We start from the raw sequence: 20353 nt of genomic DNA, 5'->3' as shown, positions 1-20353 counted from the left end.
GGTCTCAAGCATTTCAGAGCTGTCGTCATTTCATACCTCTGCCTCCCAAAAGGCATAATAGCTGTGAACAATATGTTATGGGCCAAGTGGCAACTGGAGAGAGGTCATAGGGAACAGGTTGTACCTTTACACAGTGTGGAAGCCTAGGTGTCAATATACAGACAGTACACATAATGCATATATTGTCTATAGAAAAATGAAAATGGCTTTCTAGGTAAATCATTCCTGTAAATACAATTTCTTTTTTTTATCCTTGAATATAGCAAATCCCTTAAATATTGGAGCCAAAACCTATATTTTTTCACTATATAGATGGTTAAATTACCTTGTACGCCTTGTACCAAACTGAGATTGTTGCCTACTAGTAGGAAATATAATAAAATTCATTTGCTAAGATTAGTTTTTATTGTACTATTTAACTTTTTTTAAATTTTTAATATGTATGTCTATTCCATATAATTACTTTTATTTGTTAATGATTGAAGGTATAGATAGATAGATAGATAGATAGATAGATAGGAGCAAAAAATCCACTGAAGTCTCTTATATTGATGTTTCTGGTATATTTATTGAGTCAACATAAAGATCCAAGCAAAAAAACTTGAGTATTATTGAATTTAAAGGCCTTCATTAGTAATATTTCTGTGATGTGGCCTCTGGAGGAGTATAAATGTGACCACATACATGCATACACAATTACATCCTGCAAATGACTTAATGAGTTTATCCACCTTTTCAAGACAGATAACCTAACAATAAGATAAGCCATGAATATGTACTGGTCCAAATGTCTAGACCCCCACTGGTCAGCTTCACCTTTAGGCTTGCAGCTCCTGGCATTGTTTACATGCTCTGCTCTGCATTGCTCACTTACTGCATTATTGATAGCCGCTGTTGTGGGTACTGCAATAGTGTTCTATAGACTTGAATAGGAAACTGCTACATTACCCCTAACCACAACTATTATAAGTACAGTGAGTGAGCAATGCAGTTACTTGCAGGTAAACCATGTATCCCTAAAATGGTTGTTCAATTTCAGCAAATAATTGTTGTTGCTTATATACACAAAAATATACTTTCCTTATCAATTCCTTACAGTGTTTAGATCTCTGCTTGCTGTCATTCATGGTTTACTTCCAGAGGATATAAATCAGTCCATGATCATGTGATATATGTATATATATATATATACAAACAGTTCATGATCATGTGATGGGCACGCAGGTGCATGGCTTGTTACAGTCACAGCAGAGTACTCGGATTGGTAATGAACTGTGCAACTGTGTGTTTATCACATGACCATGGACTAATTTGTATCCACAAGAATTAAACAATAAATGAAAGCAAGCAGAGATCTAGAAATCTGTGAGGAATTGATACAGAAAGTATACTGTAAACAATAACATTTATTTGCTGAAGCTGGACATCCCCTTTAAGGATAGGCCATCAAATTTGAAAGGTGGGCAACTCCTTTAAGGACTTGCTTTCTTTTACAATTGATACAGAAGTTTTTGTGTACTGCTTTAAATGTAATTCCTGCCCCTTGGTAATGCAACTTTTACTTGAGAAAGTTATTCTCCTCTTTAAATAATATATGTAACCTTTCACCCGGACAGTAGAAAAGAGCTTGAATCTAAACTAGATTACTCATAAATCCTCATGAACGTCTTAGTGTCCAAAAGCCACATCAGATTGAGGTACAGATATACCCTCATTTCTAGTAAACATTTACTGCTTCTTGCTTCCAGCTTCTGAAAGGCATGTCTGTGAGAACAATGTGGTGTAGTCTTGTTAGAGAGAGTGGGCAGACCATTGTGTACTCAGAGGTCAGATTGAGAAAGAACATTTCAGGAGAAGGACACAGCTGTGGTCACACACGCCTTCCATTTGCGGGAAGTCAAGTATGTGGCTCTGAATTTAGACCTTAGTTCACAGCCTTGAAGGCCAGGGCATGGAACCAGAACAGAAGATTGTTGTCTGGTGTTTAGTAGAGGTGGGCGGGGTGGCGTACACTGGATTTCAATCATTTTCTTCACTCAGTGATTTTGGTAATTTTGCCAAACATAATTTTCCCTTGACTTGGCATTCCTAGTGTAGCAAACTGTTCAGTTTCACAATAAGCGGGGCAAAGGCATGTGTCCCAATGTTAAGAAGAAAGTGTCAACTTCATGCTCATGCTAGGAGAACATATTGAAGTCAGCAGTGAATATCTGAACTTAAGCAAGTGTAACTCCAAACATAAAAGATTTGTAGGGCATTTTAACAAGACCTAGTAATAGAATAGCAAATATATTGGCTAGAAAGCCTAAAATGTATTCTGTACATTAACCTACCGAGGTAGCCATAAATATTCCATTCTGTAAATGCTGTCCAGACCTGCTGATTTCAGTGCTGCTGAACTACCTAATGTGGATGAGGATGATCATCTCCATGATCTGATGGCATGTGCTAGGGAAAGAAGAATAAGGCATGTTGGATTTCAACATACCTGTCCTTTGCTCACGTGAGAGATAAGTCATGGTCATAGAGATCTGTCAGAAAATTATTCCCCTCTCCTCATAGAAATCACCATATATGTGGAGTAAGAAGAATTAGCTGAGGGTTGAATATAGTATATGGGCAGACTACATATTGTTGAATAAAACATTGCAACCTAAAGGCTACGTAAAATGTCCTGGAGTCTCCATACAGACAGCCATCAGTAGCTATAGATTTTATATCAACCTGTATCTAGAGTCGATTGACAGGCCAAAGTCTGCAGTAGCCATGATTGTTGTAAGTTGTTATTTGATGACCTTAAAAGTCCTATGTACGTCCGTACCTAAAGGGGATGACTTTTATCTTCCTTAGTGATAGTTGTCTGTTTATAGCTCAGCTCCTTTATGGCAGGACTGTGATCCTTAGCTGTAGTTTAGTTACACTGCCCACAGGGGGGGTCTGAGACCAGAGGCGTACACAAGGGGGCAGTTTAAAACCGCCGTCATGTTGACTATGGCCTGCACCGCTCTCTTGAATGATGATAGGCCTGGTAACCAATAGTAGTGATGGAAGTGCTCATTCCAGTGGCAAGAAGACCACCATGGTAGTGGGGCCTTGCAATATACAAGAATTAACAACTGATATTTTACTTACTACTTCGGCTCCAGATTTCGCTGTCGCTGCACATTTTCTCCTGACTCTGAACAAAGCTAGGGTGTGACGTCCTGATATTGTTCAGAGTATGGATATAGCATGCATGCATCCTGGAGCCAAAGCAGAGGTGACAGGAATGGGGATCGCTGAGTAATATATTGTCTATATTAATATAATATACAGGAATAAAGAGTGGAGGCCAATAACAGGGACAATATACAGTACAGGGGCCAATAGAAGGGACAATATACTATATCGGGGACAATGAAGGAGCAGCATACTGTGTTGTGGGGAAATAAAAGGAACGATATACTCTATGGGGCTTCATTAAAGTGTCAGTGCACTGTGTGGGGGCTGATAAAAAAAGGGTAGTATACTATATAGGGACTAATAAAAGGAGCAGTATACAGTATTGGGGTTAATAAACATGGAAATATACTCTGAGGGGGCCAATAAAAGGGGAAACATATGTCAGTAGCTTTTTAATAAAAAATATATTGTAAGACAGCCCTTTAAAATGCGAAAATGTACATTGTCTTAACCTTCTTTGTCAATAACCTATTTTTTTAAATATCATTTGATATACTCCTTTCATTTTAACTTTAAGATATAAATCTGAATAAAAAAATATTTTTGACTTCAGATCTGCACAGTCAAATATATTTGGATCGGATCATTCCTTCAAGTTTTGCATTCTTGGCATTTTTAAAAAATTTGTCTGGACACAATATGATTTTTGTGTTTGCGCCCATAATCTTTGGCACATTCGACTCAATGTTTTAAATGTGTGTCTTAGTATTAAAAACATAAATTCAGCTATTTGAGTTATGCAGTTGTTAAGTCAAGGTTCTTCTACACATTTCAAGATCAAGTATTTTTATGAAACATTTGTATAAACATTTGTGAAGTAAAAAGGACGATGTGAGTCCACACACTCGCTGTAATGTAAGCAGTCTCTACAGAGTCTCATAGGTTTAAAGGCCACTTTATGATACACTTTTGGGTAAATTGTGTTACAAATGTTCCATCCAGAGCCCACACAGGTAGGGTCAGTGATGCTCATAAACCAATGGCTCTCCATATTAAAGGTCAATATAGGCCTCCTTGTGGGACCGGTTTATGTCATGATGTCCTGAAATGGGGAACTAAGCAATTTGTCATCTATTGTAAGAGAATGGATGGAATTGCCCTTATAAACATATACCTTTATGCTTTATTTATATAGCTGCCATTATAAAGAGATGTAGTCCTATAGGAAAGGGGGATAGAGCTAGTCAGACTGCATTGGCTACTTTTATGCTACATACACACTTGGCTATTATATATTGCTCAAGGCTTGAGGCAATAGTCAACATGTATCATAAAGCGGACTTGTCACCAAGTAGAAAATGCTAAATAACATACATGATTTGACACTCGCTGTCCCCCTGAAAAATCTGTTTTGCTTTTCACAATTCATCCACCCATGCAAAAGATATGGCCCCTGGAAGATTATATGTATACTAGCTCTGGTTCTCCATGTTTCTTTTATTGTAAAGAACAAAAGGTCACCGCCCACTTGGAGAATCAGAGCTATAACCTTCTATGGACCATATATTTTGAACAGGTGTTTGGATTTCAAAGAGAAAAACACCAAATTGGTCTGGGACGAAGCCGCAAACAAGTATTGTAAGCATTTTGTACTTGGTGAAAGATCCTCTTCAAAGGGATTTTATCATTAGAATCCCATATTTTACTACTCACACGTAGGAATAGCCTTAAGAAAGGCCATCCGGTTGGTAGATATTACCGGTTTTCGTCGTTATGCAAATGAGTTCATCCACTGCGCTCAAACAACACTGGGGGCATCCCCTGTGATGCTTGAAAACTCTCCAGCGACGCCTCTGTCTTCTTCTCTGGACCACCTCTTATCTTGCACTCCATCGCGCCTTCTTCCAAAAGCACCGACTCTGCATGTCTGATGGACATTTTCCTGTGGCCTTTCCTACGTGTATTTAGTTAAAAAAAGGGTATTCTAATAATAGAATTCCTTTAAATCCAGTTAAAATCCTTTAAATCCTGTTATTCAGTACAGTATATTACAAGGTGTATGTGTAAAGACGGATGTTCATCTGAAGCCAGTAGATGATTTATTGTAATCTTCTTATTAATCCATATAGAAAAGCTATATAAATATATTTAGCTACAGACAGATTTCAAGCACAAAATGGCAGGAAGTGGACACTGAGAAATGGTTTGTTGCCTTAGCCTCAAGTGTATCTACCTCTTTATTTCCAAATTTTAAGTATTGTCAGATATAAAGTGATACCAGCAACCACATTTTGATTCACTTAACCACTGGGCAGTTTTACAGCAGATCATTGGTAAGCCACATCTGAAGAAAATAGTTTGAAGACCACAGCAGTAGATATTAGTTCCATAGACCATACATATGTGATCAAGAAGTCATTGTAAAAAGATTGATGTGGAAACCTACATGTATCTGGAGAGATCTACATGGAAAATATTTCTGATTTTTAAATTTATAACATTAAAAACATAGATTTATAATTATTATGTTACTGACTTCCTCCTTAGTCCATAATGGGTTGTAGGTTGGTATAAATTGTACCCTTTATTCTTTTTGCAGCACTTATTGGGGCATGTGGTGGAAATTACACAAAGGATGCTGCGGTCATCTACTCCCCGGATTTTCCAGACTCTTACGGATCAGGAAAAGCCTGTTATTGGACCATTCAAGTTCCAGGAGCTACTTTAATTCGTTTTAACTTTACTTTCTTTGACATCAAAGACTCACGGGATATGGTAGAACTTTTGGATGGCTATACAAAGCAAGTCTTGGTACGATTTGATGGCAGGAATCACCCATCACAGAGCTTCAACATCTCTTTAGATTTTGTCATATTGTACTTCTTCTCTGATCGCATCAATCAGGCACAAGGATTTGCACTTGTATACCAAGGTAAGAGTTCTGACAATTCATATTTGCATACTGACCCCTTAAGACCATGGAGCATATATGAGCATGGTTTTTTTTTTATTATTATTATTATTAATTATTATTATTATTATTATTATTTATTGTTGGAGAACCATGAATTCCATGGAACTATAAATTTTAAGGTTTATATACAATAGTTAAAATACGCAAAAAAGTACAATACTTATAGAACAGTGGAAGATTGGAAGACTGGGATAGGGGTCCCTGCCCATTATTGTCTGTTCATTAGCCTGTTGAAGTCCAGTAGGGATATAATAATAGGATTTATCAGAACCACCGTTTATATTTGGATGTATGCAACTTTATTACTTTATAATGAACACTATACCTAGAATTGATAATAGAAGTAAATAGAGTGAAGAGGGAATAAGCTTGTCAAGAGTGGTTGCTAGTCTGTACAATTCCCATATATCTTCTTCCATTTTTTACAACTAATGGGAGGGCTTAGGTAAGGGTAAGATCAGTGGTGTAACTAAAGTCTTGTGGGCCCCCAGGTGCAATCCTTTGTCCGGGCCCCCTACCTCATCCCTACAGTGAGTTCTTGATAGTGATGGTTACAGGCGCTAAGGAGTTTAATCATCCTTAGTATAGTTAGGATAATCTGTGGGTCTCATTGGTTTATGGGACATATGGACGCTGCAATCTCAATACTGATGCCAGTGCTTATGGCCCCTATAAGGCTCCTGGGCCCTAGTGTGACTGCACCCTCTGCACCTCCTCAAGTTACGCCCCTGGGTAATGATAAGATAAGGAGTTTAGCATTGCTGATCTATTACAGACATAGAAGTGGTGGAGGGCTTATGCTGCAGCCAGTTGCCTTACAGCTAAACATTGTATTGTGAGAAGGAGCTTAAAACAGCTGATTGTCTAGGACACATATTAAAGAATTAGTTATATATTTCTTACAGTTTTATTTACAGTGTCAACCAAAAAAAGAAAAGAAGATAACACAAGTATATATTGTCTAGATTTGGCATGGCAGCATTGGAAAAACAATTAAAAAAATGTCTGAAACTTTCCAAATCAACAATTTTCAAAAAAGTGTAATCTTTGCTTAGACTTGTATATGGCACAGGCCATAACACATCATTTAAAGTAGGAGAGATGGATTTTCTAATTCTGTATGCACCTTTTAGTTAAATGAGATACAAGAATTGGATATGTAATTTGTGATGCAGATGCAGGAATATAGCTTTGGACAACATCTCATTTTAAAGCATAAACTATACTATAGTGGATCTGAACAGATGGCATGTGGGACACAGTGTATAGATTTTACATGTGCATCTGTAGCCATTATTTTAAGCACTAGACGGTTTGTCATATATGTTTTAACAGCTGCTCAAACTGCACAGAAGTGAAACAAGTCCGGTCTTTTACTACTAGGAGAATGCATATGTGACTTAGAAGGTCTTTTGTTGTTGGACATTTTCAATAGCATCCAAGGTGTAAAGTTTCTTTTCTCTTTGAGTGAGTTCTCCCATTGTAAGGTCAATTATCCTCTATTGGGCCCCTCCCTACCTATAAAAATGAAGGATCAGGCAGCTGTAGAGGACATTATTGTCTGGTATCTAAGGGTGTTATTGTAAGAAGACTGCAGAATGATCCCATATTGAATAGTGTCAGCATTCCAGGTAACCAGCCAAGCAGAAAGATCTGCCTTTTAAGTCCCACCTGGTGTCCTTAACACAGGTTGGTTACCAGGGAGTTGTTCTTCCATCAGAAGAAAATGTATTCTGACATGTTTAGAGTCTATAGGAAGTTTTTCACATGACTGTCATGGTGGTTTTGTAAACAGGCGGATTTGACCTCCTTGTAAACCTATGTTTCAAGTACAGTGGGGGCATTTCTGCCAGAAAACCTTTACTTACTTTCCTTATTGTAGGTTTTCAAGACAATGTATTTGCCTCCTTAAAACCTTTATTTTACTTTATTATATCTAAGTAGTCTTCAGATATTCTCATTACTTTCATGTTCCTGAAAAGTGAGGAGTACTGTGCGTATTAAAACGCTTACTTCATGGATGCTTTTGTCTTACAGTTATTACAAAGGTTAATACTGGCCACATACTACATTAATATTGTACATTATAATGGAAGTTGTTAAAGGGATTATACGGTTTCTAACACTGATGGCCAATCCATAGGATGCGTCATCAATATTAGATCTGCAGAGGTCTGACAACCGAGACCACCACTGGTCACCGGTACCAATACAGTTCATGGTATTGTTTACATACTGCAAGCCGTGCTGCTCACTCTCTGTAAACACTGTAGTGGCGAGTGTATTGTAGGTACTGCAGTGCTGTCTCATTGAAACCTATGCGGCAGCACTGCAGTACCCATGGAAATCCATTAATAGGCCATTAATGTTAGAAACCGGATAACCCCTTTAGGCTAGTGTGAATAAAGCCTAAAGCTAAAGTTCACATCTGTGTTGTGGCTTTTATTCAAATCAAATGAGTGATTTATGTTAGTATTAGGACGGGTTCACACCTGCGCCCAGTCTCTGCTTTAGCCAATCCAGCATGTCCGACTTTGTGTCAGGTTAAAAAACTAGTTTCATCGTGGACAGGCAGAAGACGGGTGGTCACTTTGCAAACCCATTCAAGTGACTGGGCACAGATGTGAACCCGCCCTAAAGGTGACAGAACTGCTGAAGAGTTCTGTCACATTTATAATCTACATGGTCACACACCTACAAGATGAACACTATCAACAATCTCTGGTGTCTTGGACATTCAGTAAGCCTAATTCTTTTATACACTGACATTGGCCAATCGGAGGGTTGGCCAATCCCTCCAAAGTATAGTAATGTGTAAGCCCAGTTTAATCCAGATTAGACATATTGACTTCTGTGATACAATATTAACTGCAAGAGCCTATATATGCGTTTTTAACATTGGTAGACACTGGTTGCCAGAATGTACTTTCAAAGCATGCCCCATAATACAGATGGCAATTTATTCTTTCATTAAAGAGGACCTTTCATCAGATCAGGCACATGCAGTTTTATATACTGCTGGAAAGATGACAGCTTTCCCGATCTGTGCCCGGTGTACAGCGCTATCGGTCCCGGTACCGTAGCGCTTTACAGTCAGAAGGGAATTTCTGACACTTAGCCAGGGACGCCCTTCTGCCCAGCAGTGCCTATCGCGCTGTACTGTGGAGCGGGGAGGAACGCCTCCTCCCTCTCCTGATAATACTCGTCTATGGACGAGCACTGTGAGCAGAGGGAGGGGGCGTTCCTCCCCGCTCCACAGCACAGCGCGATAGGCACTGCCGGGCAGAAGGGCGTCCCTGGCTAAGTGTCAGAAACGCCCTTCTGACACTAAAGCACTATGGTCCCGGGACCGGTAGCGCTTTACACCGAAGCCGACAGTGCGCTGAATTCAGCGCACTGTCAGCTTTCCAGCAGTATATAGAACTGCCTGTGCCCGATCTGATGAAAGGTCCTCATTAATAAAGACAGCTACAGATACATGGTGGATATAGTGGATCTGCACATGAAGCTGCTCAGTGAAGCCTCCTAGTGGTGTCACCCATCATATGACCCCTTAAAATATACTGTTGGTGAAGTTTTGTCAAGCTTTAGCATTATCTTGTCTGTCACGTTGTCATCACTGGTGAAAGCAGCAGAACTAAGGATTGTATAAGCATCATACCAACCACAATGAGTTAACTAGCCTTGAGCTCTTATACTATTCACAGGACAGCCATAGATACACAAATACTTGTGGAATGTTTAAACAGTTTTATCTGAGTGTTTAATAAAATTGTTTTATCCAAGTCTGTCACATCAAAGTAGAAGTGCTTGTGATGGCTTCAATCTGTACCTTTCCTGTAATCTGATTCCCAGAGTTGAAGATGGTTTTAACTAATGCTGTAAATTCATAGGCACAGAGGATACATCATAAATTATTCCTTGTCCCCTGAAATTATTATGCCCCCCCCCCCCCAAGTATTAACCAAATAGTCCTCCTTACAGGGAAACCTAATAATAACTAACATTCCTACATGGTAAAGTAATTGCATATATCATCTTCCTATGGCGTGCAGTGACGGGTGTACTCGCTGGTTGGCGGATATATCTCTATATACACTCATACAGGGAAACCTGTCAATCACTGATCGAACCACCCACTGGACTACTTAGCCCAGAATGAGCAGAGATTAAATTAATAAATGATTAGTTTTACTAAATCTTTCCATACAAATAAGTATATCAGTCTGTTCAATTTGGTATACAATGTACAGACTTTACAACTAGGTACAGTACCTGGCAATACCTCCCATGGCTTCCCATATCATGGTATTATAACTCTTCACTGATGCTGGCATCCCCAATAAAATAATTTTTATTCTTTATGCTAATTAGTTACATAAAGTCAAGGAGGTGAAGACCTAATAATAAAATTCAGGGCAGCCCTGCCTGAGTCATCCCCTCCACTGTAAGGAGACTGCCAAGCCTCTTTTATGTCTGTTCAATGGCCCTGGCTGATCCTATGCTTCAGCAGCTCATAGTGAACTTGAGTACCTGTGCCCTGATGCCGAGAGTGCATCCCCAGCATCAGGACATCACAGCTCATGCACAGCTCTCGGCTTCATTGTTCATGAGCTTGAGTTCACTGTTCACTGCTGAAACATAGGATTGGCAATGGCCATTAAACAGGGTTTAAGGGTGGCTTGGCAGACTCCTTATATTGGAGGGGATAACTTGGGGTGGGGTTACCCTGACTTTACATGTTAAGTCTCCGCCCCTGTGACTTTATGTAATTAATTTGCATAAAGAATAAAAGTTATTTTATTGGGGATGCTGGCATCAGTGAAATGTTATAAGGTCATCATATGGAAATAATAATAATAATAAATTTTATTTATATAGCACCAACATATTCCGCAGTGCTGTACAATTAGTAGGGTTCAAGTACAGACAAAAAGATACATTACAAAGAAAGTCATTTCACACAATGGGACTGAGGGCCCTGCACGCAAGAGCTTACAATCTATAAGGTAGAAGGGGGTGACACAAGAGGTAGCAGGGGTGGCATCGGAGGTAGAGGGGGTGACACAAGAGGTAGCAGGGGCGGCATTGGAGGTAGAGGGGGTGACACAAGAGGTATCAGGGGCGGCATCAGAGGTAGAGGGGGTGACACAAGAGGTAGAAGGGGCGGCATCGGAGGTAGAGGGGGTGACACAAGAGGTAGCAGGGGCGGCATCGGAGGTAGAGGGGGTGACACAAGAGGTAGCAGGGGCGGCATCGGAGGTAACATTGCTTATACAGTGGTCAGACAATTGTGTAATAGAGGTGACTGTCATTACACAAACATAAAACTTTATGAGCCTTCACCAGTCGTGCCCTTTAACATGTGGATGGAGCTTAGACATATAGAGTTAGCCTGAAATGGCATCATATCATGTGGGGTAATGAGGAGCGGGAACAGAGGAGGGTTAGATTTTGGGGATTCTAATGATGGTACGGAAGGTTTTACATTAGGAATTGGGATAGGCCTGTCTGAAAAGATGCGTCTTTAGTTTGCGCTTGAAGCTGTAGAAATTGGGAGTTAATCTGATTGTCCGGGGTAGAGCATTCCAGAGAAGTGGTGCAACTCGGGAGAAGTCTTGTATACGAGCGTGGGAAGTTCTGATAATAGAGGATGTAAGTGTTAGGTCATGGAAAGCCATATGATGCACTGCAGGTTACTGTGCCTGGTTTTAGTACCTAAAATCTGCTGACAGGTTTCCTTTAAAATAAGCCTCTAGTTTTTTGGCAGGATATTAGAAAGTCACAGTAAGTTGTGATACTTTATCACCATTAGATTTGAAATACATTACATATTTTCCCCCCATCATATATATTTCCTCTCACCAGTTTGCATTACTAGGATTCCTTCAGTTTCAAATTCAGGTAAATTATTCATAGGTGTAGCCCATTAGAACATTGTATATTATGGAAATATAGCAGCAATGAAATAACATTGGTGCCATAGCCCACAAAGAGATCTAGTGTTAGACACAGAATAAAGAGGGAAGGCGTAATGGTTTCTAAACACTCAGGCTAAGCAAATAGTTATTTTTCTTTGGATCATTTCTGCATCAAGTATTAAGAGCCTAATCTTTGTAAAAGTCTGCAGTTTATACCACATGATATAAAATCTACACTCACCAAACAATAGATAAGAACATCAAGGATTTGCCAAAACCTGTCAAAATTGACTAGAAATTAAGACGTTTCATGTCCCCAACAAGAATCTTCAGCTGTATCATTGAGGCATTTGGCATTGTTTGCACACCAAGAAGAGATAAAGCACTCACTTCTATTTTGTATGATTTGGGTACAGATCTATATGCATTGTATCCTTTGTGATGACCTTTTATTTGCCTTTGGACAGCCTTCAAGGAGAGAACCATGGAAAAGCCTCAGTCATCCAACCAGACCCAGACAGAGCTGATAACTCAAACAGCCAACCTCAGCATCAACGCAGCACGGTCTTCAAAGATCCTCTATGTTATAACAACTAGCCCCAGCCGGCCAACTGGGCAAGTGCCAGGTAAGACATTTCCAACCATCTGATTCTTCTTATTACTTGTGGAACAGCAAGTGTTTTGCTACAAACTATCAGCTGCCAAACATTCAGTCTATATTTATTCAGATTACACTGAATCCGATCAGTGCAAGATTTATTAGCAGTATACTTCTTCATGAGAGTCAGTATATATAGAAACAGACTGTAAGCTACATATTTCCATCACATCTGTGAGTCAAACGCTGGACATGTTGATATCCACACTGTTATCCTGTTAGTGTGGCCTAGCTCCTCAATGGGACACTGAACTTTAGTCTAAGGCAGAAGCATTCATAGCTATGTGGTACACATCATGTCTTCTTTCTTCTCTTCTCCATAGGTTGGACAATCTACGCACTTACAGCCCTACTCATTTTAACCATCATTGCTATTTTAGTGAAAGCACTTCTTCATCTAAACATAAAGTAAGTAGTTTATTTTCTTATTTGGTATATATATTACGGTCGCTGTTACACTATGGAATCTAAGATGACTTTTCTTCTTCCAGCAATCAGAATGAGAGAGGTACAGTGGGTTCTGTTATCACTTCTGTACAAGGTGCTTAGAGGCAACACATTTCTTTTTGTAGAATTGGCCATAAACATTAGATCAGAGGCATAAATTGAAGTTCCTGGGGCCCGTTATACAAAATCTGTGATGAGGCCCTTTTCTACCTAGATTAATGATATATGTATGTGGCGGAAGAACATTTGGGGCCCCCTTAGGGTTCAGGACCCAGAAGAGAGTGCAACTGCTGCACCCCCTATAGCTATGCTCCTGCATTAGAGTGATGTCAGCTGAACTAGGCAAGTTTGGCAGAATCAGTCCCCATACTGTCCCCTGAAGGCAGATATATTATGACTTATCTTTTGATCGGATGTGTTTGCCATCATCTTATTCCACTCTCCTCATTCGGACCACATGGATGTTCAGCTGAACTGAGCATACATGTGTACAAGGGGTTGAGAAAACCAGCTATCTCCTGAATGAGCATTTGTTCCACAGCTATCTGAAGTGTAAATCTCATTAACCTATGATATTCTGCAAAGTTTACGAACTGCAACATTTCTTGATATTAATATCCAAAATAGTCTTTTCAGAATATTATTAAACTGCAATGAGTGTTTTTTTTTTTTTCTTGACAGTCCAGTGATTTCAGTGATTTACTTTAGCTTTAACAGATCATTGCAGGGAGTCCAAGGGGTCCCCACCACTACCTCATTGTCACACTATAAAGGTTTAGCAAATCTGAAGAATTCCTTGTAGGTTATTATACATATGCTCAAACCCTGGTAACTTTCAGTGCGTGCTTGTGAATACTGCCAAAGCACAGACAAAAATTCTCTCAATTTCAACTCCCATTTTCACTGTCTATAGGGAGCACAGTTCAGTATTAGATAAAGGAACTGTAAATTCCATAGACCAAAACCAAATTATTAGAATCATTTTGGCTACATGTATTAGCATGCTGTAATACTATTTTGATCACATCACTTCCAGTCCAGAATGGAATCCACATAATTCTTTAGTAAGAGGTCACTTCATCCAAGATCCATTGTGCCTTAAATAATGTTGGCATCAGTTCTTATTCTAACTGGCAACCAAATTAACTGAACTACAAGACGGGCATAAATCTCATCCTGCCAGGGATTTACAACCTCAAATTGTAGCAGTCATTTACAGCCAGTACCTTATTATAATGGCTAAATGCAAACAAACATAAATCAAGCAGAAATGGCATTTCTTTATAGTCTCAAGGACAAGATAGGTAATATGTTGGCTGATGTATCCTACTTATCTCATTGTGCAGACATGGTGAGATGCGACCATTATCTCTTTTGGCATGGACTGTGTAGTCATTACGTACAGTAGCTCCTTTATTTCAATGTCCTTTCTTTTCCTTTAACTTGTCTAATAATTTGTAAATGTATTATGTAGTTTTCTAAATCTTTGGGGATCAATTGATACTTTTCTGTTGTTAAGGTCTTCTCTGTCATTATTACTCCTAGAAGTTAGGCAATGCTCCTAGAAGCTACACATTCCTGTTTAGGTTCTGTCCGCGTCACGTATAGAGCCTTCATGTCTATGCAACCTATAATCTGTGGAAATGGCCTCGATCCTGCTATCAAATTCCTTGACAGACTGCAATATACAACACAATTACACACATAGAATAGGCATCTCGTAACACAATATCCTGAAATTGTGCTGTTTTGAAACGATTGTCTTCTCATGATGTATCAAATGTTTCTAGCCTAGAGGAAAGATATACCACATCTATAAACCCCTGTATGTCTTGTAACAAAAACATATACTGTGTAGGATATATTTCTTTACATGATTAATTGTAGTTGAATAAAAGCGTATGACGGCATACACATTCTTAGGTCAATGGGAGTCTATAGTTATGTTTGGTATATATCCGAAACATAGGCTTGGATTGTGATGTTAAGCCCTACAAAATCAGAGGTATATTGTAAGGAAAGATAATAATATCATATTATTAATTTTGTATAAAAAATACCTTCTAACAAGATAAGTGCTTGTTATAAACAATCATATTCCCAAAATTCACCTCTCTGTCCTTTGTACTACTCAATTATTTCTAATATGAGTGTTCCTTCCCTATCCTATTTCATATTAAAGGGGTTGCCCAGATACATACTGTACTATTGATGACCTATCCTTAGGATAGATCTACAATAGCAGATAAGTACAGTTCTCTGATCATACCAAGCCATGCTAAGGATATCCTAAGGATAGGCCATATCTTAAGGATAGATCACCAATAGTATATTCTTGGACAACCACTTTAAGGGTTTTTAAAGTCAATCTGCTGAAATGAATTGACTGTGCCCACTCCACACATTCTATTTGTATTAATTAGGTTTTACCCTCGTGGTTTTGGATTTAGGTCAATTAAGATTCTTAATCCAAGGAAAAAAATGCATCCTATTGATTTACAATGGGATATGTCATGAATCATGATTGCTGGGTATATCAGCAAAGAGGAATATGATATTATTCTTGTTATCACTGACAATATAGAAATGGAAGGGGATGATACACTGGAAGGTGTGATGATTTACAACAGATATTTGACATGCCAAATCAAATGAGATTTACTCCATACACATTTATGCCTAATATTTCATTTCTTTAGTGAAAATTAGTATTTTGGCCTATCTTACACAACATGGCCAAAAAAGTGATGCCATATGGGCAATAGAGATAGAGTGCCGATGACCTCCTACAGCCTTGTTTCTGGTGTTTTTCCAGCATGGGAAGTGCTGTATTTTAAGAACTAGTCAGTACCTAAATGGAAAGCGTAATCCATTTGGATATCTAGTTTGACAAATACTCTATTGCAAATGCTTTCCTAAATGACTGTTCAAAGGGATCCTATCACAGAAACACTTTTTTTTCTCATTAACACGTTGGAATAGCCTAAAGAAAGGCTATTCTTCTCCTACCTTTCATTGTCTTCTCCGCGCTGTTGTTCCGTAGGAATCCCGGTTTTTGTTGGTATGCAAATGAGTTCTCTCGCAGAACTGGGGGTGATCCTCAGCGCTCAAACAGCATTGGGGGTGTCCCCAATGCTGTAAGAGAACTCTCCAGCACCGCCTACATTTTCTTCAGCAACGTCCTCTTCACCCGTCTTCTTCCGGTGCAGGTTTCATACTTCTAGGCCTCGGTCCGAGCAGACTGCACATGCCCACAAGCCACAAGAAAATGGCCGCTTACACAGTATTGTAAGCAGCCATTTTCTTGTGGCTTGTAGGCATGCGCAGTCTGCTCTGCCTGAGGCCTAAGAGTCTGAAACCTGCGCCGCAAGAAGAGGATGAAGAGGCCGTTGCTGAAGAAGATGGAGGCGGTGCTGGAGAGAGTTCTCTCACAGCATTGGGGATGCCCCCAGTGCTGTTTGAGTGCTGGGGCCCGCCCCCAGTGCTGCAAGAGAACTCATTTGCATACCGACAAAAAACAGGATTCCTACGGAACGATGGCGTGGAGAAGTCAACAAAAGGTAAGAGAAGAATAGCCTTTCTTAAGGCTATTCCAACATGTTAATGAAAAAAAGTGTTTGTATGATAGGATCCCTTTAATGAGCAGAAAGGTCCTCCAAATGACTCATACAAATCTATACAGTGCTACAAATGTGCTTTCTAAAATCAGTATTAATAATCACCTAAAGGAAAAAAAATCTAAAATATACACAAAGAAGCATAATCTAAAGAAAAATATGTTAATTTCACAGTATTAGCCTTAATTCAACATTAGACCCAAACCTTTAATGTCATACAGGCTGTATATGTTATAATCCCATAGTCACTTGATACATAATACTGGAAATTGCCATGCTGCATTAATTAAACATTTCCTTTGATTGTGATTTGCATGTGGCTGAAAACTGTTAAAGTCACAATGGAATCATGCTGTGAATTACAATGAGTTTTTAACACAACATTATACATAATTTTATGCACATATTTTGACTTGGAAATTATATTGTGGGGTCACCGTGAAGTCATCAAGCTTCAAACTCTCAATATCTTCAATCCATCCATATGGCTCATAATTTTAGTTTTCAGTGTATGTTTTTGTAGCCTCCTACAACTGATTTAATAATCTACATCCCAGATTATAAAAGCATTGGATGCTTGGACCTACAATTGAACATAGTATGTATTTTACATATAAAGCATTACATTTCTTTTCTTTCTTGAAGGTCTCAAAGGTTGGCATCTCCCACCAGTATAGACAGTTGTCATCGAGGATCTGCAGGAGAGATATGGAGCATATTCTACAAACCATCCACATCAATCTCTATTTTCCCAAAGAAGATCAAGGGTCCTCATGATGATCGCAACCCATTAGTAGGAGAATAATTTGTACTGTGGTCAAGACTTTTCAGATCTGTGGAGCTACATTTGGAGACTCCATTTCTGTTCTTAGGAATTGGTTTAATAAATATATCTATTTATGACCTTCTGAAGAGGACTATCCAATCTCTATGCGGGCTTCCAGCACAAGGATGAGGAGATGTCAATGTCCAATCCAGAAGCAATTAGGACCCAAATGATCACATAACTTCTCCAATTAGAGGAGCAATAGGAAACATGCCAAATGTTTCAAGGTTTACTGTAGCTCTTATCTCTCAGTGCAGGTCAAAGAGAACATGTGATTGGGGTGAGAAAAGAAGGAACAACAGCTTAATGCTGCAAGCGTTACATACAATCACGCTTCACCCTGAACAGCAGGGCACTCCATATTTGAAGAAATATCTGATGTACATTCGGATTCTCATTATTTTTTAAATATATTTATGAATTTTTGACTTAAATATGGAGGACCAGATATTGACTGGCTATCCAACTGCATCATGGACAACCACAGTAATGATGGATTTTTGTATAGTGTATATTTTTCCATAACTTCTAAACAACATAAATCAAAGCTGGAACGTTCATATTATGAGCCAAGCAAGAACGGTTTTCCTCACTCTAGAGTTTACATTGTCTCTTGCACAGAATGAATGGATACTTTACACGGGATTGACAATTCAGGAAGATCTGTTGCCCTTCATCATGCATGGGTGTTTTGTTTTCTGTTTTCTTTTTGTTCCTTCATTTCTTTTTAATGCTGCATGAAATGAGTGTCACTGTTTATGGGGCCACTAGCTAACTTATTATCAGAATGTGCATATTTGTACCCACTTTTCAGTTTATAATTTAAACCTGCGTTCTATATCACTGTCTGTCTTGGAAATGTTTGTCAGCATAATTCATAAAACCTGCTCAGATAAAGCTTCTGATCTTTTATGTTGTGCCTTGCCATTGGTTATCTGTTTAGACTTTACGGTGATTAACATCTCTATACAATTCCTCCAAGAAGGTCTGGTCCTTGTTTTAATGCATAAGTGCCTAACAATCGTATCCATCTAGAAATGACATCAGTCTTGAAAATCTTTGATTTCATATGGTCTCACCACACTGTAAAATATGAAATACTGACTGCAGGAGAATTTCTGTACAGGATGGCCATTCACAAAAAATCTCTACCTGGGAAATAAATAACAATCCTGGAATCAAAAAGATTGCATAAAGAGGACCTTTCACCACCTATACCAATTCATGTTCTTGCCATCTGTGGGCATGTGCCACTCCACTGATTTCAACACAGTTGGAATTTTTTCTTTAGCCCTACCATTCCTGTGTAAGAAGCTCAGGAGTTTTTCATGCCTGATGTGCTATTTAAGCTCTGTAATGTCAGAAGGGCGGTGTCAGTCAGGGGATGTGATTCAGAGCTCCAATCAGAGGCAGCCAGTGTCAGAGCTCAAACAGGAGCAGACAAGGGGGTGTGATTCTGAGCTCTGACACTGGCTGTCTCTGATTGGAGCTCTGAATCCCACCCCTTTGTCTGCTCCTGTCTGACACCACCCTCCTGACAGTACAGAGTCTAAACTGTATATCAGACACCGAAACTAACATTCATTGCTTGTGAACGGCAAGGGCTAGAGAAAAAATTCCAACTGTGCCAGAATATGCAACAACATTTACTAATTGATGTAAAGAGCTGGATTTGTTGAAGGTGATAATCCGTTAAAATGTTTTGGCAAAATGTTCCGGATAGACAGAATAATAATATAAATTATACTCAATTTCTCAGCCTTCACTGCTGCCACTTCCTGGGGCCTGACTGATGTCTCTCTTGGCCTCCAGAGATGAAGTTTTGACACAGTCATGTGACCAGTGCAGTCAGTGACTAACTGTATTGGTCACATGATATGTCTGGAGGTCTGAAGAGAGACTGTTTGGAAACCTGGGAAGCAGAGGCATGGGAGTCATAGGACTCAGGAAGCTGAATATGAGTTATTTTCTTATTTTACACAACTTTAAAATTGCCTGTACGCGTTAGATACATCTAATTCAAACCCGACGATTCCAGTGGGGTCTCCTGAATCCACCGTTGGCAGAAGTTGGGGGAGATAAAGCTGAGGCAGTTCTTTATCCCAAGGCCTGATCCTCTTGTACTTACAATAAATCACTGGCAGAGGTACAGTCCTATGAAAAAGTTTGGGCACCCCTATTAATCTTAATCATTTTTAGTTCTAAATATTTTGGTGTTTGCAACAGCCATTTCAGTTTGATATATCTAATAACTGATGGACACAGTAATATTTCAGGTGACATTAGTGACAAAGTGACATTAATATTTAGTACATCCTCCTTTTGCAAAGATAACAGCCTCTAATCGCTGCCTGTAGCTTTTAATCAGTTCCTGGATCCTGGATGAAGGTATTTTGGACCATTTCTTTCTACAAAACAATTCAAGTTCAGTTAAGTTTGATGGTCGCCGAACATGGACAGCCCGCTCTCAAATGATCTGAAAACAAAGATTGTTCAACATAGTTGTTCAGGGGAAGGATACAAAAAGTTGTCTCAGAGATTTAACCTGTCAGTTTCCACTGTGAGGAACATAGTAAGGAAATGGAAGACCACAGGGACAGTTCTTGTTAAGCCCAGAAGTGGCAGGCCAAGAAATATATCAGAAAGGCAGAGAAGAAGAATGGTCAGAACAGTCAAGGACAATCCACAGACCACCTCCAAAGAGCTGCAGCATCATCTTGCTGCAGATGGTGTCACTGTGCATCAGTC

General features: G+C 39.2%; 1 protein-coding gene across 1 annotated transcript in view; it reads left to right on the top strand.

The window, feature by feature from the left end:
* The window catches only part of KREMEN1 (kringle containing transmembrane protein 1), a 149672-nt gene extending 131106 nt beyond the window's left edge, over nucleotides 1-18566 (top strand). The window contains exons 6-9 of the mRNA XM_075273674.1: nucleotides 5762-6094; nucleotides 12525-12683; nucleotides 13039-13123; nucleotides 17425-18566. Of these exons, the coding sequence (XP_075129775.1) occupies nucleotides 5762-6094; nucleotides 12525-12683; nucleotides 13039-13123; nucleotides 17425-17584 (737 nt within the window). The 3' untranslated portion in view covers nucleotides 17585-18566. The remainder of the gene's footprint in view (nucleotides 1-5761; nucleotides 6095-12524; nucleotides 12684-13038; nucleotides 13124-17424) is intronic.
* The last annotated feature ends 1787 nt before the right edge of the window (nucleotides 18567-20353 follow it).

This window comes from Leptodactylus fuscus, chromosome 1 (genome assembly GCF_031893055.1).
Source record: "Leptodactylus fuscus isolate aLepFus1 chromosome 1, aLepFus1.hap2, whole genome shotgun sequence".
NCBI lineage: Eukaryota > Metazoa > Chordata > Amphibia > Anura > Leptodactylidae > Leptodactylus > Leptodactylus fuscus.
The sequence above is the reverse complement of the archived record's forward strand: the minus strand, read 5'-3'. Positions and strand labels throughout refer to the sequence as shown.